This window comes from Lissotriton vulgaris, chromosome 3_1, assembly GCF_964263255.1.
Source record: "Lissotriton vulgaris chromosome 3_1, aLisVul1.2, whole genome shotgun sequence".
NCBI lineage: Eukaryota > Metazoa > Chordata > Amphibia > Caudata > Salamandridae > Lissotriton > Lissotriton vulgaris.
The window spans coordinates 2,026,005,616-2,026,029,002 of NC_141689.1; the positions used below are offsets into that span (position 1 = coordinate 2,026,005,616).

At 44.1% G+C, this 23,387-nt stretch overlaps 1 protein-coding gene across 4 annotated transcripts in view; it reads left to right on the forward strand.

Annotated features, from left to right (window-relative positions):
* The window catches only part of CYP4V2 (cytochrome P450 family 4 subfamily V member 2), a 176,623-nt gene that overhangs the window by 107,674 nt on the left and 45,562 nt on the right, over positions 1–23,387 (forward strand). For all 4 annotated transcript variants that reach the window (XR_015309387.1, XR_015309388.1, XM_086962550.1 and 1 more), the window contains exons 3-5: positions 2,580–2,665; positions 9,091–9,281; positions 23,136–23,205. Coding sequence is in view for 2 of the 4 variants with exons in the window: in XM_086962550.1 (XP_086818676.1) it covers positions 2,580–2,665; positions 9,091–9,281; positions 23,136–23,205 (347 nt within the window). In the remaining 2 variants the exon portion in view is untranslated. The remainder of the gene's footprint in view (positions 1–2,579; positions 2,666–9,090; positions 9,282–23,135; positions 23,206–23,387) is intronic.

Here is a 23,387-nt window from a genome sequence, read left to right on the forward strand (position 1 = left end):
CATCTAATCCTCTTCCACCTCACTCAGCCGGCCACTCTACAACCCCCCCACACAAGAAGAGCCCAAATGGACTATAAACCTCACCCAGATCAACATGACTGTCCTGGAAGAATAAGTCAACTCCCTCCTCACCACCTCCACGGAGGATCTATCAACAACAGAACTCACCGACCATTACAACACATCCCTGACATCTATTCTAGACCAGATAGCTCCTCTGAAACTAAAAAAAGCCAGGAACATCCCATCCAGATCCTGGTTCAATACCGACATCAACAACAAAAGGAGACAACTCAGAGCCACAGAAAGACTTTGGATAAACAACCCCTCCACAAGCCTACTCGAACAACTCAAAGCAGCTCGAAGAAAATACAAAAAACACGTCTGTAATGAAAAATCTAACTTTTTCTGCTCCGCCCTGGACAATGCAAAAAACAGGCCCAATGAACGGTTCAAAAACATCAAGCAATAAACCACCAAGCCCCCCGAATCCAAGACTGAGCTCTCTCTAGACATCACGACCAACCCCGCCTGCGAAAGTCCGCCCTCAGTCCCAACGGAAAGCACATGCCTGCACCACACAATAACATGGAAGTCCTTCAATCCCATCAAGAAAGCCGCGATTATCAAGCTATTCTTCACATCCAAACCCGCTTCTCACGCCGTTGACCGCATACCCACCCAACTGACCAAAAAACTCAAACTCACCATAGCCCAGTTCTGGTGCAGAATTATCAACAGCTCCCTGAGAACCGGCATCAGGATGCTCGGAGGAGGATGGGTAGCACCGGTGTCACATTAGACATTTAAGTATCAAACCATTTCCCCAAAGACACAGAATGAGAAAAACCCTTTGGTACATCAAGCCCATAATTGGCTATTTTATTAGGGTGGGGCTTGCCCTTCTGAACAAATCCATCAATTTCATAATATTTTGTGTAGTTATTGATCAGATCACATAAGTGAATAAATGTTTATAACATTTATTAAGTGCTACTGTCACACAACGGGACACCCTGGCATTGAAAATGATGCAACTAAAGTGTACAGTTGAAATGATACCAAAGTATTCCCTTTAAATTCTTTATTATCTTTATTGCTCAGCACGATTTCATCTACAAATTTATCTCTAGACCGCATAGTACCAAAAGACATGCTGCATAAAGGAACTAAAAAAGCACTGGGGAGTGGAATCAGGCTGCCTCTACTGCGTTTTTGGCATTCTTTGGACTAGACGGCATTGGCGCTTTCATAGACTCTTTCTCAGAAGCCTAACTGGGCGCCAGTTTGAATTCCCATGCCAATTGATATTTATGGATACTGCTGTTTTCTGACTCTTGAGTGTTAGTTTCCTGAGGGGCACCGCATTTAGATACCGATCACGAGACAACATTCAGACCTTATTTTCCTAACTGAAGTTTGTGGAAATTCTCCCGGTTTAATACAGTTGATACACATTAGATACTCTAAGAACCTTACGGATGAATATATGTCTTTAGTACACATGCGATACATCGCATGCCATTACAGCATGGTCATTACATTGACTGCTTTGTTACATCGCAAACCTTTACATTGCAAGTTGTTACGACGACTTGCTGTAGGGGCGCGCTGGATTTGGGAATAGTATAATTTACTATTCCTACTCCAGTTTGTGCAACAGCAGGGAAGGTGTTGGATTGTAAATCCAACACCTTCTGCCCCCTACAGCAAGTCGTTGTAACGGCTTCAAATGTAATGGTTCGCGATGTAACAACACAGTCGTTGTAACAACCGCGTTGTAATGGCATGCGATGTATCGCATGCGATGTAAACGCTGTTTCCCTTTACGGATGATTCCAGTGTGACGGAGTTTTGAAAATACCTACATTACATCGATTGAATTTCTACTTACCTGCCTTGAAAAAGTCAAGATTGATGAACCACATGTTGGGTGAATTCTTTCTGGAGGCTGGGCTTGTTTCCGAAATAAACCAAATTAAAAAAACTGTGTTCATTGTGGAAACTGATTCATATCTGAACTTATCGATGTCATCGGAGTGGAAAGGGAAAACGTTGTTTTTCAGTAACTGAATATTGATAAGTGGAGAATAGAAACCTATAGAAGGATCCATGTATCGTGTTCTATGAACCACTATCCACTGCTGTGTTGTGACTTTCTCGGAGAGTGTTTTTTCAGTTCCTTTACCCTGCATGTAGAACACATTAACTCAGTTAATGTGTAAGTGCAACCTTGGTTAGTAGGTTGCTGGAACTGTAGTAGCACCTCCGTTTTCTTGTTTACATTGAACATATTTGTGTTATGATTCTCAAGTTTTAAGCATAGCTCTAGTTACTGTAATATTATAAGGTGCGTTAAATCCCCTCTTTTGGGCCACTACTACTTACATCTTGTATGTAGTACCAAAAGACCTACAACCATAATTATCGCAGGAATTTTGGGGGAAATATCTTTTGTCTCAATAATGGTGGTTTTATTTTCGCACAACTGCTCATTAGTCGGCAATGGACCAGAATTACCCAAATATGATTATATTGAGTGGAAAAAACGCTGATAAAAAATATGTTTTCTCTCCTAGACTATTCTCAGCACTTCCAAACATATGGATAAATCAGTTCTCTACAAATTTCTTCACCCATGGCTTGGCACGGGATTGTTGACAAGGTACAATATAAACGCCGTTTAAACAGTCTCTGTCACTATTAAATGTATTTTTTTGATGAATTGCAGCAATGTTCCAATATTACACCTTTTCACAATTTCAAAATGAAGCAGTTATAATATAAGCTGATTGAAAAGTATTCTCTAGGGTTCTCTAATATGCTTTCTTTGGCAGAAGTTTGAAATGCATAAATTCAAATGCACATTACGCATAATTCACAAGTGTGAAAAGATATGAAGTATTGGTACTAGAGCTACCGAGGTTTCCATGATGTATTCATATATTACATGAACATATAATTTTACTTGATTCGGTAAAGTCTATGGGCCAGATGTAGGTCGGCAAATACCGGTCAGTAACGTCCGATTTCGGCCGTTACCGACCGGTATTTGGTGATTGAGATGTAGGGGGCCTTAAATTTACCGATTTGGTATATTTACAGAATCAGTAAATTTACCGATTCTGTAAATTACTGAATCAGTAAATTTACCGAATCTCAAATTTGTGATGTAGGTGGTACTGAAAACAGTGCCACCGGCACTTAGGAATATGTTATTTACCATGACATACTATGTTATGGTAAATAACGAATTCCTGGGTACATTCACATCTGTGCATGTACACCTGTGCCATGTGGCACACATACATGCACTTAAGGCACACAAGCCAGAATCAGGGGTGCAACAGGGTGTCAAAGTGACACCCTGTCCCCCTTGCAAATTCGGTAATTTTACCAATTCGGTAATTAACATTGATTCCTATGGGCCTCAAGGCCCATAGGATCAATGGCAATTACAGAATCGGTAAATACCGATTCATTAATTACTGAATCATACCGATTCGGTAATTAAAATTCGTAAAATTACCTACATCCCGACTGCCAGTTCTTAAATACCGAATCGGTATGATTCGGTATTTAACAATCGGTAATCTGGGATTACCTACATCGGGCCCCAGCTCACTTAATCAAACACTCACTCATACAGCCACTCACTCATCCATACAGCCACTTACAAACCTGTCACTCACTCGTACAGCCATTCAGACACCCACTCATTCACCCATTCAGTCACTGACACACCCACTCACCCACCCATACAGCCACTCACACAGCCACTCACTCGCCCACCCATACAGCCACTGACACACCTACTCGCTCACCAATACACTACTCACGCTGCCACTAAGTCACCCACAAAGCTACTCAGACACCCACTTATACACCCATACAACTACTCACACATACCTGTGCAGTCACTTAAACACCCACTCACACACAGATACACACAATCACTCAGCGACTCACATAAACTATGTTAAAAAAAGGAATCACTCATTAGTTGTGCACACAGTATTCTAATTTAACTTTTGCGGTACGTTAGTAAATACATTTAACACACAAAAACACTCACAATCAATGGATGATGATATCAGCGATGTAATTTGAGATATCATGAGTGATGTCACTGACCATGTCATGTGTGACGCAATATGTGAGATCATAAACAGTGCATTGTGGGGGCATACGTTATAGTTAGCTCACGCAACTATCACTACTGAATTTTACTGGTTTTGTATGAGTGAAATGTGAGTCTAAATATAACATCCCTGTAACCTTTAGTTTTTTTCAGTGAATTTCTAAGGTTTTTTCAGTTCTATTTCCTAACTATAACGTCCCTGTAACCTTTGGGTTTTTTCAGTGAATTTCTAAGTTTTTAAAAATTTCTATTTCCTACTTATAACTTGTACCCTTTGAAAATGAGTGTGTGAGCGAGTGCAAGAGTGCCTTAATGGGTGTGTGACTGGGTGTTAGTGTGTTTGAGTGTGTTTATGACTACCTGCATAAGTGTCTTAATGGGTGTGTGAGTGGGTGCATCACTGGCTGAGTGAGTCTCTGACAGTTCGAGTAAATGTCTAAGTGGGTGCATGAGTGTCTGAGCGGGTTAATGACTGAGTGCATGAGTTTTTGAGTGGATTTGACACTTGAGAAAGACATATAAAATGGCAAGTGAAGCTTGCAGTGAAAGAGCACAGACAGGGTCTGCACTAGTAGCCATCACCCACGTTTAAAGGACTATTTCTGTACATGGTTGAGAAGGTTGTGTCAGTACTTGCCTACATATCTCAGAGAGTATAGGAGTACGCCTCTATCAGTGCCATGAGATGTTTAAGTAAATATGCTGGTATGTAACTGCCTGCTATAATACCTCTATAGCTGTCTAAATGTGTATGTGTGGCTGCATAAATACTTCAGTGCCGGTGTTAGGCAATAGAGAGCTATGCAGGTGTCACTGCAACAACCTTTGAGTCTGATGCATGCATAAATAATTTCTGGCGAGTGACTGAATGTATAAGTGCTTCTGTATCTGTCTCTGTAACTAAAAAAAAAGGGTCTATGCTTTTGTGAACATCTATGTCAATTGTTTTAGGGATGGCATACTCTATGTAGTACTTGGCATAGAGGCCTGCAAGTGTACAGGCAACTTATTCAACTCAAAAGACATCTGTCAATGTCTTAAGCACAAAACAGCATCCTTTATGGCATACCTGCAGCATATTTTAGAAGTGTGTTATGTGCACCAAAACGTGGGGTTGGCATTTCAGAAAGGTCATGGCTGTTTTTAGAAAATGAAAAGGGAGCCATATTGTTTTTACTACGCTTTGGCTGTGTTCAGTGTTGGAGCCTTAGATATAGGTATGTAGTAGGTCCCTACCGATGACCACTTTTTTTTAAAGTGGTAATAGGTAGGGAAATGTATTTATATTTTACATAATAAATGTTTTTGTAGTTAAGTTTATGGGCATGCACCGCAGTAGCTACATAAATTGTTTTGTGCAATTCCCCAAAAGTACAGGAGGGACAGGTATCACTAAGTTTAAATGCAATGTTTACCCTACTTAACTGCAATACCCAAAAAGAATCATAAGTGCATCATAATGTATAATCCTGCCAAATTTAATGTAAATCAGTGTACCTGTTTTTGCCCTACGTCAAATACAATAGTCTATGGAAAATGCATTGGAGTAAAAATGCGCTTTGGGACCACCCTTTTTTATCGTTGCACTCCTCAACTATTCACCATAAAAATTGACTTCATCTCAAAATGTAGAATATGTTATGGGTCTGAATTGTTTTGCGGTGATTTGTCAAACGGTTGGAAAGGTAATAGAGAGCTAAAATCCAAGGAATTCCTATCTCTAGGAATACTAACTATAACTAGCCAGTGACAATCAGACTTAAAAGGTGATTAATTAATTTTTTTCTATTGCATTTGTTATGTATTTGGGTATTGATTTACATAAACATGTGAACATAAATGTGTCTTTTAATTGTTCATGCAGCAATTCTGAAACTTTACATATGCTGTCTAGTTTAATTTTTGAGCTTCCTTGTACTTTTTGCAGGATTATGCTACATATAAAGCTCAAAGTCATGAGACCGGTTTCATTTTGCGACCAATTGAGAATAGCCGGCACTCACAGAGATGGCGGCCTGCTGGTGTCAGCAGACCACCATGTCTGTGACTGCTTTTCAATAAAGCAGTTTTTTTTATTCTGACTATTTTCTTTACAGGAAAACAGGATGCATTTAACAAGTAAAAATGAAACGTTTCAGTTTAATTTTTTAAGAGCAGGCAGCAGTCCATGGGACTACTGTCTGCTCTTAAAAAATATTTTTGCTGCCAATCACAAAGGGGAAGTTTTTCCCCTTTTGCAACTAGCTTGCCTCCAATTTGCAATAGGTGGTAAATGTGATTGTTTTGAGACAGCATTTGTAGTCACAAAAAAACCTTAAATCCTAATAGCAACTCCCAAAAGCTATTTTGCTAGTGGGTAACAGGTTACTGACTCGCAACGTAGGTTTGGTACATGCTACAAACCTTTTTACCAGTCTCAAACGAGCTGATTTCCCGTTTGCAATCGTTAAAAACAGTTATACATCTGGCCCTCATAGTTATACTCGTTTTTTGAATAATGTGTATATAAGAAGCTTGGATGATGTCATCAGTGAGTGAGGTTATAAGCAGAGCATGGCGGGCGCAAGTTATAGTTAGCTCTGCTGGTGAATTTCTGTTTTATTTAAGTTCAAAACATAAATATTGTCACTGACATATATTTGAAATGTCACTTTCACCCTAGTTTTTGTCAGTGGGTAGTTATAGTTAGATCAACGGTTACATAGGAAAAATGTTTTTGTGTTGTTAATAACTTTGATGCCATTTGCGAATCTCCACAAAACTTTCCCAAAAGGTGCTATTTTTCAACTAGTTTGTACATGGAAGGTTTCAGGGTGCTCCATCAAGCAAAGGCCAAGAAGAAAGCAGAGCGCCAAAACATAACATCCCCATGTATTTTCCATAGACTTCTTTAAGAAGGGCTACAGCAAAATTTGCTGAATGGATGTATACCAACTTTGGCAGGAAGCTCGATCTAAGGGCCTGATTTAGATCTTGGCGGACGGGTTATTCTGTCACAACAGCAACGGATATCCCGTCCACCAAAATATAAATCCTATTGTCAGCAAAATATAAATCCCATTATTTCCGATAGGATTTATATTTCAGCAGATGGGATATCCATCACTGTTGTGACAGAATAAACCGCCCGCCAAGATCTAAATCAGGCCCTTAGTCCACAGATAGTGATGTTTGTGATTTGGTGTAAATCCATTCAGTAGTTAAGTTTTAAGGTTGGAACAAATACGGTTGAGTTTGAGGGACTTTCGCAGGAGCCCCTATAACCCAATTAAAAAAAATAGAATGCTATGATTGGCAGAGAGAGCTTTTTTCCCTTGGGTCAGTTTTCTCTTGCAGGAGTCACACTCCAGTGTTAGCGAGCACTCTAACTGGCTGCTAGCAACATGGGATAAATGTGGCTGCCAACCAATACAGGACTCTGGGACTTAGACTCCTGTCCTTAACATGTACATTTTTTTTTTTATAAGAGGTCAGGGTAGGGATACTCTGATCTCTAAGCCACATGGGCGAGGGGACACGAAGGGACCCCACTGGGGCCCAAAGCAAACAAAAGAAAAATGGTCAGAAATTGCCACAATCACATGGGACATCCGTGGAATCATATATAAAGAAAAGAAAATAGCGGCCAGAGCCGCTTTGTTTTATTAATATGAGGGAGCACAAACCCCCTCCCATATCCTTTATAGGACCAGGGAAGCCTGCCCCCTGGGCTGAAATAATTGAATATGAAGAGAGGGCCCACATGGCATCCCTCCTCGTGCCATCTGAGACTCTGTGAAGCCCATCCTGAGCCAAAATTTCTCATAATGGGGAGGAGGCACAGAGCAATCAGAGGCCCTGGGGAGCCCACCCCGGGGCCGACACTACTGAAAATGGGGAGTGGGGCCAGAAAAGGCTTTGGAGGGGGTTGTATGGCCCCCCTCCTCTTTAATTTTAGTAGTAGACCTGGGGGGGTTGAGGATCGAAGGGCCTAACAAGTCTCCGGTAGTGGGGCCATGTGGCCCCCTCCCCATTCATTTTGAAAAAGAGCTCTAGTGGATGGCGTCCCCCGGGCCTAGCAAGTGTCCGAGGGCGACTGTGTGGCCCCTCTTCCCTTTAATTGAAGTGGTGGCCCTGGGAGGCGGGGTCCCTTGAGCTGAACAAGGTTCAGGGAGGGAGGCCACATGCCCCCCTTTCATTAACAAAAAGGCTCTGTAAGATGGGATCCCCAGGCCCTAAGAAGGCTCGGGAGGGGGGTGATCCGGCCCCCCTACCCTTTAAAAAACATAAGGCCCTATGCCCAACCCTTGTGTGCGCGGTGTGGGTTGGCTTTACGTATGGTAATAAAATAATAATTTCTGTTAAAAAAAAAAAACTAGAATTCACTGAAAAAACCCTAGGTTAAATGAACGTAGTCAGGTGAATAAGTCAGTGACTACATTAACGTTTTGAACTAAAACAAACACACAGAAATTCACCAGTTCTAGTTATAGGAGCTAACTATAATTTGTGCCCTGCTATGCACTGCAAATGACATCACAATCTACACCACTCCTGGCATATTCTATTACATCATTTAAGACATCACTGATGACATCTCAAATGACATGGTGTATTTCTGTGTTTTTTAAGTTCAAAACGTTAATGTTGTCACTGACATATTCACCTAACTATAACGTTACTTTGACCTTTGTGTTTTTCAGTGAGTACAATTATATGTGTGGAAAATGAGATTTCCACCCAGATAACTGTGTATATGTTGCATATTGCTGAAAAAATAAAGGGATGGTCTCACTGCATTTTTATTATGTAGTACTCTATGTATGCACGTCAGGCCCTCAGATCCTTCATTTCAAATAGACAGAGATCCTAATAGCACCCTTCTTGTCATAGGTTTGTTAACAGGCTAGTTAAATTAATGATTAGCTGATTTTGCCTCAGTATAACATGTGTTTTTCCTTTGTTTGCAGCACTGGGAACAAATGGCGTTCAAGGAGAAAAATGTTAACCCCAACATTTCATTTTGCAATTTTAGAAGAGTTTCTTGCTGTTATGAATGAACAGTCCAAAATATTGGTTAACAAACTTGAAAAACATGTTGATAAAGAATCATTTGACTGTTTCATGGATGTCACTTTTTGTGCGCTGGACATTATCTCTGGTGAGTATTGACGATCTTGGCACCATTCTAAGTTTCCCCAGAATGCATGGGTAATCCTTTGTTTTGTCAAATATAGAACATCTTTAAAATAATTGGAACAGTGTGCAAGTTTGTTGTGTCCCATACAAATTCCGATCTACTCGAGATTTGGAAAAGTAACTTCGAGTTTTTTGGGCAAAAAGAACCTATGTTACAGGTGAGTCCGCAAATCATCAATAGTCCTTTTCAACAGCCTTCACAAGGTTCCAGGAGCTTAAGTGCAGGTTGAACCGGAAATCAGCAGTACATGTGTAAGAGTGTTAGACTTTATACAAAATAGTTACACAAAGGAAACCAAACTTGCAATGATGAGGAGAATACAAAGTCGCTAATATATAATAACAAAGAGAATAAAAACAACAAAACATACTGTAATGGAGGATGGGATAAAAAAAACTACCCCTTTGAAAAAAAAAAGAAAGAAAAATATTTTAGAGCAATATCTTTACATTTGGCAATGATTTTTTAAATGTTTTTTGGGTCTTGATAAATTCACCACAGGGTCAATATTACCACTTAAAACACCTTCACCTATGACATCTCTGCTTCCCATTTGAGAGTGTGCAAGTGTGTGATTTACAATCTCCTATCTGGCAGATCTTTTTAAGTTGACTGAGATGCATAGAGAATTAGCAAAAGTCAAACAATTCAATCTTCGTAAAACGAAATTGGTCCCACAATAAGGACCGGGAATCAATGATTATTGTTAAGAAATTTTAGTTCCAATTACTAGTCAGTCCAATATATATGAAGGTCAGGAGAATATTGAAAAGAATCAAGATTACAGCTGGAAAGCTGAACTATCGCAATTGGTTCTGTCTCTGAAAAATTAGGTCAATATTAATCACAACCACAGCAAATACAAAAACTAAGAATTGGAACTAGGTGTTCCTTAAAGAAACTCCTATTCTCTCCTAAACATAAATAAGTTCTAAAATCATCTAATCAAGGTTCTAAGTTTAGAATAAGGAGGTGCTTGGTAAGCATGTTGACATGGAAGTCAGTTGACATATAGAAGTGCCTGCAGAGGGACGAATAAACAGGCACAATATTTAGATGCAACTATACTATTTGAAAAGCCTTGCAACGAAATGTTTTCTTCTGAAATAAAAAGGGTTAACCGAGGTCCTTGGTCCCGAATGTAAAGCTGCGCTTGTGTAAGTGTTGCTTATTTATTCATTCATGCTTGTGTACAACCATCATAGTGAAACTGCATGCAGTGCATTTGGCCATCTGCATCTTGTGCCCTTCGGTTCATCTTTTACTTTTAATACACGCACCAGTTGATATCTGAAGATAGCACCTAATGTGCATGTATTTTTATGGGGGGATAGGCACTCCTTTCAACACAGACTCTTCTCAATAGTAATCACTGAAACAATTGTTCATCTGAAATAAATATAACGCAGCAGTGATTTGAATTCAATAGTGCAAATGTCATGTAGGCTCCAAGTAGAAGATGTGACGAATGTATCTTAATGGCTGTTTTACAAATGTCACCTGTGCATATTGCAAGTGTGTGTATAGATCTTATACCTATAATGTTGTAGTTCTCAGGACTGGTCTTTCAACCGTCCTGAAACCTTCAGTAGCGGTCGCTCCCCACGCAGATCCCAGCACTGTTGCGGTATCGTAGCTCTATGCACTGCCAGACTGCCTCAGCCGCATTGCTACTGTTACGTGCTTGGCATTAATTATTGCAGCGTAGCGCTTTGTTTGTTAAACGCGCATTAGTGCCTGTCTGCTGCTCTCTGTTTAAATATTGATCGTAGCGCCATATTTCGAAAGCGTGCTTCCATCAGCATTGTATTGTGATTGTCTGCCTTAAGCTGAATAATTTCTTTTGTGCTTAGCCTTAATAGAAGGTTGGATTGTGATTTGTGCATAGCGTTTATTTTACCTTGTGCCCCAATCCAGTTTCGCTTTTGGCCTGCAGCCATTTTGGTGTTTGTTGCTGTGCCTCCCTGCCCGGACCTCTACCCCGCTACCGCCTCCCAGCTGCTCCTCCCTCGCCCCTCCCCCCTCCACTACCCACATATGACAGATGCTTTTTTGCGCAGCGGTCACGCGCAGCGGTCGCGCTCCATGCACGCCGAAGGTGCGCCAAAGGTAAGCCCGTCTACGCCCATCCGCGCCTGGACCGCGCCCAGCCCCATACCCCCTGGCCCCCGCAAAATCCACTCCGCCCGCATAACGTACGACACCACAACCCTCTCAGCACTTAACCCCGGCCGACTCCCAGACTGCCACCAAGCCGCCCCAGGACAAACCCATGGACCCTTCACCTGCAATTCCTGCAAGTTCGACTGCATCAGGACCCACACCAAATCCACTAACACCAATCAGAGCTCAGACAACAACCACCTAAAGTGCATCCTGCTCAACACCCGCTCGGTTCACAGAGACTCCATTGAACTTTGGAACCTACTCGACACTACATCGCCGGATGTCGCCTTCCTTACAGAAACCTGGATGAACGCCGCTGCAGCCCGACATTGCCATTGCTATCCCGGACGGCTACAAGATCATTTGAAAGGACCGTATCAACCAAACTGGAGGAGGCATCGCCATCGTTCACAAGAACACCATCCGCATCACGACCAGCTCCGACGATAACCTCGGTACCGCCGAACACCTTCACTTCCAGATCCACACCGACCCCAAGAACACACTCAGAGGCACCCTCATCTACAGACCTCCTGGACCCCGCACACAATTCAGCGAAGACATCACCGACTTCATCAGCCCACATGCCCTCCCCTCCGAGAACTACATCCTACTGGGAGACCTCAACTTCCACCTAGAAAAGAATAACGACTACAACACCACTACCCTTCTGGACAACCTGGCCAATCTCGGACTCAAACAACTTGTTGACACCCCCACCCACCTTGCCGGGCACACGCTCAACCCAATCTTCACCTCCAGCAAACACATCTCCTTCGATCACACCACTGCCCTCCATTGGACGGACCACAGCTGCGTTCACTTCAACTACAAAAAGACCACGACCCACAACCCTCCACAACCCATTCCCCGAAGAAATTGGAACAAAATCACCACCGCCCGGCTCTCCTCTTCGCTTCACCTAAACCCACCTGCCACATCATCGGAACCAAACCAAGCAGCCACCAACCTCACTCAATGGATCACCCTCTGCGCCGACGAACTAGCACCCCTGAAAAACCATCAAATCAAGCAAGGCACCAAAAAAGCCCCCTGGTTCAACGATGACCTTAAGAAATCCAAGAAGTTCTGCCGCACCCTCGAGAAAGCCTGGAGAAAAAACCCAACCACTGACAAACTGGCCTCCTTCAAGAACGCCACCCGCAAACACCACCAACTGATCTGATCCACCAAGAAATCAGTATTCAAAGATCGACTCGACAACAACGCCCAAAACAGCAAGGAACTATTCAACATCGTAAAAGATTTTACCAACCCCAACGTCGGCACCAACGACATCACTCCCTCCCAAGACCTCTGCGACTCTTTATCCTCTTTCTTCCACAACAAAATCGCCGACATACATAACAGCTTTGAAAACCAGTCCAAAGAACAGTCCACTCCACCCACCTCCGAACCAAAACAGCACTCTAACAACCTTTGCGCCTGGAACCCAATCACTACTGAAGACACCATCCGACTGATGAACTCCATCCACTCAGGATCGCCAACCGACCCATGCCCCACCACATTTTCAACAAAGCAGACTCCATCATCGCACCCCATCTCCGCGATGTCATCAACTGCTCCTTCAACTCCGCTACCTTCCCTGAAATCTGGAAACATGCCGAACTCAGCGCCCTTCTGAAGAAACCCACAGCAGACCCCTCTGAACTTAAGAACTACCGCCCCATCTCGCTCATCCCATTTCCTGCCAAAGTCATTGAGAAAGCCGTCAACAATCAGCTTGCCGCCTTCCTTGAATCCAACAAATCTCTCGACCCCTCACAGTCCGGCTTCCGAGCCAAACACAGCACCGAAACCGCCCTCATCGGAGCTACAGACGACACCCGAACGCTACTGGACAACGGAGAAACAGCTGCCCTCATCCTACTTGACCTCTCCGCCGCCTTCGACACAGTCTGTCATAGCACCCTCATACAACGCCTCAGCAACGTCGGAATACAAGGAAAAGCTCTAGACTGGATCATCTCGTTCCTCGCCGGAAGAACCCAGAGAGTCCGCCTCCCCCCTTTCAAATCAGAGGCCACCAAAGTCATCTGCAGTGTACCACAAGGATCATCACTCAGTCCCACCCTCTTCAACGTTTACATGAGTCCCCTCGCATCCATCGCGCGACAACACAACCTCAACATCATCTCCTACGCAGACAACACCCAGCTGATCCTCTCCCTCACCAAAGACCCAAACACCGCCAAAACCAATGTACACGAAGGAATGAAATAAGTAGCCGAGTGGATGAAGAATAGCCGTCTAAAACTAAACTCGGACAAAACGGAAGTCCTCATCTTAGGATCATCCCCCTCTGCCTGGGACGACACATGGTGGCCACCGGCCCTAGGTACAGCACCCATACCTACGGACCACGCACGTAACCTGGGCTTCATCCTAGACTCCTCCCTCTCGATAACCAGACAAGTCAACGCCGTCTCATCTTCATGCTTCAACATCCTACGCATGCTCAAAAAAATCTTCCGTTGGATCCCCACTGAAATAAGAAAAACGGTCACCCATGCACTGGTCACCAGCAGACTGGATTACGGAAATACCCTTTACGCCGGAACCACAGCCAAACTACAGAACAAACTCCAACGCATCCAAAACGCCTCAGCAAGACTCATACTGGACATCCCCCGTCAAGCTCACATTTCCGGCCACCTGAAAGACCTCCACTGGCTCCCCGTCAACAAGAGAATAACGTTTCGTCTCCTCACCCACGCACACAAGGCCCTCTACGACCTAGGACCCGAATGCCTCAACACTCGACTGTCATTCTACACTCCCACCCGCCAACTACGATCATCCAATCAAGCCCTCGCCGCAATTCTGCGCATCCATAGATCCACCATGGGAGGAAGATCCTTCTCCTACCTAGCGGCCAAAACCTGGAATTCTCTCCTCACTCACCTCCGCCTTACACAGGACCACTTCTCCTTCAGAAAGCAGCTAAAAACCTGGCTATTCGATAAGTAAAGCACCCTCCCTCCCTCAAGCGCCTTGAGACCCTCTGGGTGAGTAGCGCGCTATACAAATTTCTGAACTTGAACTTATTTAATTGCCTCTGCTCTGTTGGCCAGTATTACCAATCAATGTGAACGAGCAATGGTCACATTTTATCGGTTGAACAGGCTTTCACAATTACAACATGCTCGACTTTGAAGGTGATCCCCATGTAGTCAGGCTAAAAAAATGAATGTTATGGGATTAGTGCCAAACGTTAGACTTAATAGCCACAACTAAGATATTTAGTGACAGTGATCACTGTACGTTTTAACTCTAGATTAATGGCACCAAATGATAACTGCTATAGGGTCTGCCAGAGGGGATGAAGAGAACTGGTAATAGGGTCTACAATAACCACATGTCTTGTGGAAGCTAATGCACCATTGATTTTCTTGAAATATTCGCTCATAATAATATGGCTCTTTTTTTCACTTACTCCACTTCCTTGGTGTCTTCCATTTGTCATCGCCTTAGCCTCTCCCTGACCGGTCTTCTCATTCCCCATCTTCTCCAAAAGCTCCTTCACCTTTTACTACTCTTCCTTCTCGTCTTAGTTGTTTTACCCCTCCTATCCTCCGTTTCCTCCTTCTCCATCTCCATCTCCTTGCCCTTGTTCTTACTGCTTCCTGAACCCCTTCAAGCATTCTCCTCCAACTGCTTTTATTTTCGTTCTTCTCTTTTGCTTCACATCTTTCTAAATTCCTCTCCTCTTCTCCCACTGCTTTGTTTCCTCCCTGTCCATCTCCCACTCTCTTTTTCTCTCTGTTCCTCCTCCATTTCTCTCTTATTTTTCCTGTCTCTCCCACCCTCCTCCCATTTCTCTTTCTTTCCTTCTCCCCCACCCTACACCTCTGTAGATGTCCTGTAATGTGGATAAAACTCAGATATCCATACACATAAGAGAGAACGGAAGTTATAACATGAGTTCACACAACACTAACCCATAATTTATGAAGTGTGCATTTAACCCAGACACCACAAACGTGCTTGCTTCAGAAGACTGCTTGCTATTCTCTTGTACGATCCATGAAGCATTTGTGACAAAACCAACTACAGGTACTGCTGAGCAGAGGTAGCAAAAAACGAACCCTAGCCAATAAGTGAAATATTCCAATTAGAATTGTGTATTTACACCGTAAATCCTGAAAAAATATTATTTTAGTCAAGCAGTGTAATACCCATGCCAATTTAGGAATTGCACAATAAATAATCTGAAACTGTGTACTACTGGATATGGGTATTTTAATCAATGGTCAGGAGATTTCGATTACAGTATTGGTGAGTGGTCCATGGTCCTTTCATGCGATGGGCAGGAACTGAATTTCAGGAACCTCAAGTTGTGGATCCGAGTGACAATGGGAGCTTAGTTGCAAATATCTTACCTCGTTCTGTGGGGCAGAGCACTGCCTAGATTTGCCTTCCCTTGTGTAGTAATAAAGTTCATGTTTGTTCCCCAAACACAACCTTTGATCTGTGTCCTGTGATCCCTTGGTTGGGTATAGGCAGACGTGCCTACGTGCGCATTGACGTGAAACAGTGCCCTCCACAAAAATCAACATGCAGCCTCACCTACTTCTGCTTCTATGAAACATTAGCGTATTTCCCTTTCTTTCACTGTGGGTTGTGCACTGTGGTGTGGGTGGGTGGGGGGAGGGGATTAAGACCAATCGACATGGGTCACTAATGTGAGTCTGGTGACAAGCACAGCAGTCTGCTCTGTCCTACACTGAAGTGGCAGGGAGAGGCTGAATGACATGCTGTACAAAGCGAAAGAATGTAAGGCTGGAAGGGAGTAAACAAAGACCTTGTATGCAGTAATCACTGCTCCTTCTGCTCATTACTAATGCAAGGACGAGACGAGTATTCCCTGGGCAGGAGCCTAGCTTGCCAACCACCCAGAGGCACAACATATTCTCTCTGGAGTCTGACCTCACCTTTAGTGAGGCTCGAGTCATGCACATCTGTCCCTTTTTATTTTTTTATTTTATTTATTTGGCATCTCATAATTGCGGAAACAGACATTAAAAATAACATTTTGATCTCCAATCATATTTAACAGAAACGAAAATAAAACAGTCAAAATAATAAGCAGATATCAGAAATAAAAAGAAGAAAAGACCACGACATTATTTACATTAGTAGGGAAAGCCTAGTTACCCACTCTGATATTATTACTCCAGTTTTCAATTGGTTTCCAAATCTTAATGCCCCGGGCTTTCGCCCTCACACCTTTACAAGCAAAAATCGTCTTCTCTTGAGTAAACATTCCTAATAGTCGAGATAACCAAATCTGAAAGTTAGGTGGATCTGTGTCTTTCCAGCGTGCTGTTAATGTTATACGGTACACAGCTGTCCCCAAAAAGAGAGATGTTTCTTCTTCGTTGGTATGTGATAGTGTTTTATCATAACCCAAGTTGTACAGGGTAGGGGAATCGGCTACTGGATGTCCAAACACTTCCTGCCAAAATCCTGTTATCATATTTTTCAAAACTGCTAGTTTTTCACATTCATAAAGCATATGAAGCAGATGTGCCACAGTTTTTCCGCACCTAGGGCATTCTGAGGTAGCTCTTTTTCCCCAAGGGAAGAGTTTAGCGGGGGTAAAATATAAATCATAAAGAGTCTTATACAACTGTGCTTTCAGATTGGAAGACATGAACAGTTTTGTTAACAAAATAAGTGACATATCAATATCAACATTGGGGTTGTTTAGTTTCCTTGACCAACCCTGCTCGATAGAAACAACATCATCCCGCTGATTATCAATTAAAATATCATAGATCGTGCCGATCCTGGTTAGAGGTCTAACTAAACAATCAACTAAAGGGATATTCTCTAATATGATATCCGCCTTTTATAAATCTAGAATCGTACTGATCTGAATAAATTTAAATGCACTATTGCTGGGAATAGAGAATTTAAGTTGCAGCTGTTGAAATCTTTGACCGACTGAAGGCAATAAGAAATCACCAAGGGTTAAAAATCCTAGAGTTTCCCATTTCCTAGCAATCACATCATATATAAGTGGTGGTAGTAGGGTAGAGTGCCATAACGAGGTGTACTTATTATACTTAGGAATGCTCAATTGTCTTCGAGTTTTCTTACATATACCCCAGGCACTCAATATAATCTTAAATGTTACCTTCTTGAAATATGATGGTTCAAGTTGTTTTACTAGAAGGCCATTAGCCTTATCTCCGATGACCAGTTCGAATATTGAAGGTATATGGTTCTCCCCTGTTTCACTTTCCAAAGATTTTACACAAAATAGTGTTGTCATCTGCTGTAACAAAGCTGCCAACATATAGAATCCCAGATTAGGAATTGCGAGCCCCCCTCTTGTAACTGGAAGAGATAGAAAGCGGATAGATCTCCTTATCTTCCCATATCCCCATATAAACGTACTCATCTGGGATTCAAGAGCCTTAATGGTTTTGTCATCTACCAATAACGGGATTGCTCGAAACAAATATAGGACCCGGGGTAGAATATTCATTTTGAGAAAGTTACCTCTTCCAATAATCGAGAGATGTATGCCATCTATCCGTTTTAAATCTGTTTTAATTTTTTGTATAAGAGGATCATAGTTTATTTTGATGATCTCGTCAATTTGGGGGGATATACGAACTCCCCGATAAACAGCACTTCCTACTTTCCTGGAATCTATAAATTGAGTATTTTGGGTACATATAACCATCGTTTTATCCCTATTTAAGGAATAACCCGAAACTTGGCCAAATGTTTGAGTGATCTGTTCAATTTCAATTATTGCCTCCGTGGGGTGTGATGTTACTACCGCCACATCATCGGCGTAGGCTAATATTTTAGTATCAAAGGGGCCCCAAGTAATTGGTCTAATTGTCTCAGCGTTTAGTAATTTTAAAATAAGGGGATTAATATAAAGGGCAAAGAGGATCGGAGAACATGGGCAGCCCTGTCTTGCCCCACAAGATATATCAAAGAGCATCGACTCCTGACCCATCGCCTGAACTCTGGCCTTTGGTGAGAAGTACATTGCTTTTAGAGACTTCATAAAACAGGGTCCCATATTATTTTGTTCTAACACTGCCCACAAAAACGCCCATGAGACCCGGTCATCTTTCCCTAGGGTGCTCTGTTTGCCTCCAGGTGGAACTGCGACTAGCTACCTGGGAGCCTAGCAAAGACATTGCTGGTGTCATACTGTCAGCCGTACCTGCAACAGGCGCTGCGCATGGTGGGGACATACTGTCAGCCGTACCTGGAGCAGGCGCTGCGCATGGTGGGAACATACTGTCAGCCGTACCTGGAGCAGGCGCTGCGCATGGTGGTGACATACTGTCAGCTGTACCTGCGCAAGGAGCGGTTCATTGTGGTGTCATAATGTCAGCCGTACCTGCAACAGGCGCTGCGCATGGTGGGGACATACTGTCAGCCGTACCTGGAGCAGGCGCTGCGCATGGTGGGAACATACTGTCAGCCGTACCTGGAGCAGGCGCTGCGCATGGTGGTGACATACTGTCAGCTGTACCTGCGCAAGGAGCGGTTCATGGTGGTGTCATACTGTCAGCCGTACCTGCAACAGGCGCTGCGCATGGTGGGGACATACTGTCAGCCGTACCTGGAGCAGGCGCTGCGCATGGTGGGAACATACTGTCAGCCGTACCTGGAGCAGGCGCTGCGCATGGTGGTGACATACTGTCAGCTGTACCTGCGCAAGGAGCGGTTCATGGTGGTGTCATAATGTCAGCCGTACCTGGAGCAGGCGCTGCGCATGGGGGTGACATACTGTCAGCTGTACCTGCAGCAGGCGCGGTGCATGGTGGTGACATACTGTCAGCCGTACCTGGAGCAGGCGCTGCACATGGTGCTGACATACTGTCAGCCGTACCTGGAGCAGGCGCTGCGCATGGTGGTGACATACTGTCAGCTGTACCTGCAGCAGGCGCGGTTCATGGTGGTGACATACTGTCAGCTGTACCTGCAGCAGGCGCTGCGCATGGTGGTGACATACTGTCAACTGTACCTGCAGCAGGTGCTGCGCATGGTGGTGACATACTCTCAGATGCACCTGAAGTAGGCGCTACGCATGGTGGTGACATACTGTCAGCTGTACCTGCAGCAGGCGTGTGCATGGTGGTGACATACTGTCAGCTGTACCTGCAGCAGGCACTGCGCATGGTGGTGACATACTGTCAGCTGTACCTGCAGCAGGCGCTGCGCATGGTGGTGACATACTGTCAGCTGTACCTGCAGTAGGGGGCTGCGCATGGTGGTGACATACTGTCAGCTGTACCTGCAGCAGGCGCTGCGCATGGTGGTGACATACTGTCAGATGCACTTGCAGCAGGCCCTACGCATGGCGGTGACATACTGTCAGATGCACCTGCAGCACGCCCTACACATGGCAGTGACATACTGTCAGCTGTACCTGCAGCAGGCGTGCGCATGGTGGTGGCATACTGTCAGCTGTACCTGCAGCAGGCGCGGGGCATGGTGGTGACATACTGTCAGCCGCACCTGCAGCAGGCGCTGCACATGGTGGTGACATACTGTCAGCTGTACCTGCAGCAGGCGCTGTGCATGGTGGTGACATACTGTCAGCTGTACCTGCAGCAGGCGTGCGCATAGTGGTGACATACTGTCAGATGCACTTGCAGCAGGCCCTACGCATGGCGGTGACATACTGTCAGCTGTACCTGCAGCAGGCGCTGTGCTTGGTGCTGACATACTTTCAGCTGTACCTGCAGCAGGTGCTGCGCATGGTGGTGACATACTCTCAGCTGTACCTGCAGCAAGTGCTACGAATGGTGGTGTCATAATTTCAGCCGTACCTGCAGCAGGCGCGGTGCATGGTGGTGACATACTGTTAACTGTACGTGCAGCAGGCGCTGCGCATGATGGTGACATACTGTCAGCTGTACCTGCAGCAGGCGCTGCACATGGTGGTGACATACTGTCAACTCTACTTGCAGGAGGGGGCTGCGCATGGCGGTGACATACTGTCAGCTGTACCTGCAGCAGGCGCTGCGCATGGTGGTGACATACTGTCAGCTGTACCTGCAGCAGGCGCTGCGCATGGTGGTGACATACTCTCAGATGCACCTGCAGCAAGCGCTACGCATGGTGGTGTCATAATGTCAGCCGTACCTGCATCAGGCGCGGTACATGGTGGTGACATACTGTCAGCCGTACTTGCAGCAGGCGCTGCGCATGGTGGTGACATACTGTCAGCTATACCTGCAGCAGGCACTGCGCATGGTGGTGACATACTGTCAGCTGTACCTGCAGCAGGCACTGCGCATATTGGTGGCATACTGTCAGCCGTACCTGCAGCAGGCGCTGCGCATGGTGGAGAGATACTGTCAGCTGTACCTGCAGCAGGTGCTGCGCATGGTGGTGACATACTCTCAGATGCACCTGCAGTAAGCGCTACACATGGTGGTGTCATAATGTCAGCTGTACCTGCAGCAGGCGCAGTGCATGGTGGTGACATACTGTCAGCTGTACCTGCCGCCGTCGCTGCGCATGGTGGTGACATACTGTCAGCTGTACCTGCAGCAGGCCCTGCACATGGTGGTGACATACTATCAGCTGTACCTGCAGCAGGCGCTGCGCATGGTGGTGTCATAATGTCAGCTTTACCTGCCGCAGGCGCTGCTCATGGTGGTGACATACTGTCAGCTGTACCTGCAGCAGGCGCTGCGCATGGTGGCGACATACTGTCAGTTGCACCTGTAGCAGGCGCTGCGCATGCTCTCAATCAAGCTGTAATAAACAGCGTCTCAACAGGGAATATTTCTAGGCAATTAAATTGGCGTTTTTTGCTTCTTACCATGTTCTTTATTATTTGTGTCTTCATTACTTATGTTCTGTGACCAATTTGAAATATTATTGCACATTTTTGCTGTTTTCCTTGCACTTCCTCACGTGTCCACTAGTGCAGTTCACATTTCACACGAGCACCTTTGTCCACACTACTTTTTGGAATGCACCTACATACAATGTAATAGTGTTGATATAACTTATTTTATTTTATTTATTTTATTATAGAGTTTTGTATAGCGCGAACAATACCCTTGGGTATCAGAGCGCTTAACATAGAAAGTGAATTGGAGATTAATAGGTAAACAAACAGTTCTACAAAACAAGTAGAAGTGAGGTAGATGATATACGTTACTCACGCATGTGCAATTTTCAATAGGAGGTAGGGTAAGACTTAACTTATATCATAAGCCCTGAAAACACACCTAAGTGAATTGGAGATTAATAAATATACAAACAATTCTACAAGAACAAGCATAGATGAGGTAGATGATCTAAGATACTCACGCATGTGCACTTTACATTAGGAGGTAAGGTTAGACTTAACTCATATCATAAGCCCAATAAACACCTATAAAATGAGGTAGAGGATTAAATAGTTTTGGATGTGAGATACGGTTATATGTTCATATTGACATGGGGTACCGGTAGGGATAAAGCATAGTCTTAAATGATGCGTCAATCTGGTGTCCTCAATTAGCCATCCTACAATTTATGTCGGGTCTTCCCATTCAGGTGACATAAATGTTCAGTGTTCGGACAGCAATGGACCATAATATTGATTAGTAGGCTTCCCTATGTAAGGAATCTACTCATCAAAAGGCTTTTCACTTCCCGCTTAAATGTTACGATGTTATGAATCTTCCCGATGTTAGGGGGGAGTGAGTTCCAGTCTCTGGGGGCCGCTCCTGTGAATGCTCTGTCATAGGTTCTTTTCTTTCGGAAGAGGGCTGCCCGCAGTAGCAATTCTTTGGCGCTGCTCGCTGGTCTGTTGCCTCCAGATATCTCAATTTTCTTGGCTAGGTATTTTGGAGTATTGCAATGGATCGCTTTATGGGTGATACATAATATCTTCATTTGGATTCTGGCTTCATAGGGTAGCCAGTTTAAAGCTTTCAGGTGGGGAGATATATGATCACATTTTCTTGATCCAGTGATGAGTCTTGCCGCTGCATTGAGGCATGCTTTTAGTGGGGCTGTGTGCGTTTTTGATAGGCCAGCTAAGGTAGTGCAGCCATATTCAATTCTAGAAATAACTAGCGATTGGATTGCTAGTTTAAGATCCGCTTCTGAGATGAAAGGTTTCAAGTTTTCTTAAGTAGCTCAGGTGGAAGCGGGCACTTTTCGCCATTGAATTAATATGGGCTTTCATGTCCAGTTTCTCGTCTAAGATGATTCCTAGCGATTTAGCTGAGTTGACTAGGTTTGGGGTGCAGTTTAGTGCAGTCACCCGTTTGGTCCATTCCTTTATATCAATTTGGAACTGCACTTCTTAATGCAAACCTCTTTTCTTCTAAACAACTGTTGTTGTCTCCTTGCTTCTGTTCTATCGCAAATGATTTTGCATTCTGTCTCATTGCCTAGCAATATCACCTGTTGAGACATTGTTGTTTGTTACATGTAGGTCACCCAGGTCTCAGATTGGTTTATGGGTTACTTCCTGTGGGTGTTTTCTGGCTTAATCTGACTGTAGGTCTGCCTGGCACAGAGGAATGAAAAACACAGACTTCAGATCAAATTCACCTTCTCCAAATCTTTAGGGCTGCAGCATATCTGCTTCTTTAAATGTATATGCTAAGTATATCATCTTTTTGTTTCTAGAAACTGCAATGGGAAAGAAAATCCACGCGCAGAGTAACAGTGATTCAGAATATGTTCGTGCCATCTACAGGTAAGTGTGCATCTAGAAAGAATGTTTTCTACCTTTTAAAGTGTCTGGCTATTGGGATTTAAAGCAGGTTTACCCAAGTACCATAGGCTCTGCTTGAGATCCACCCCAGAATATCATTGAATATGCCTAATAAAATGAGAATCATGCTGGTTGCTATTTGGTTTCATATAAGTGTAGCTCCT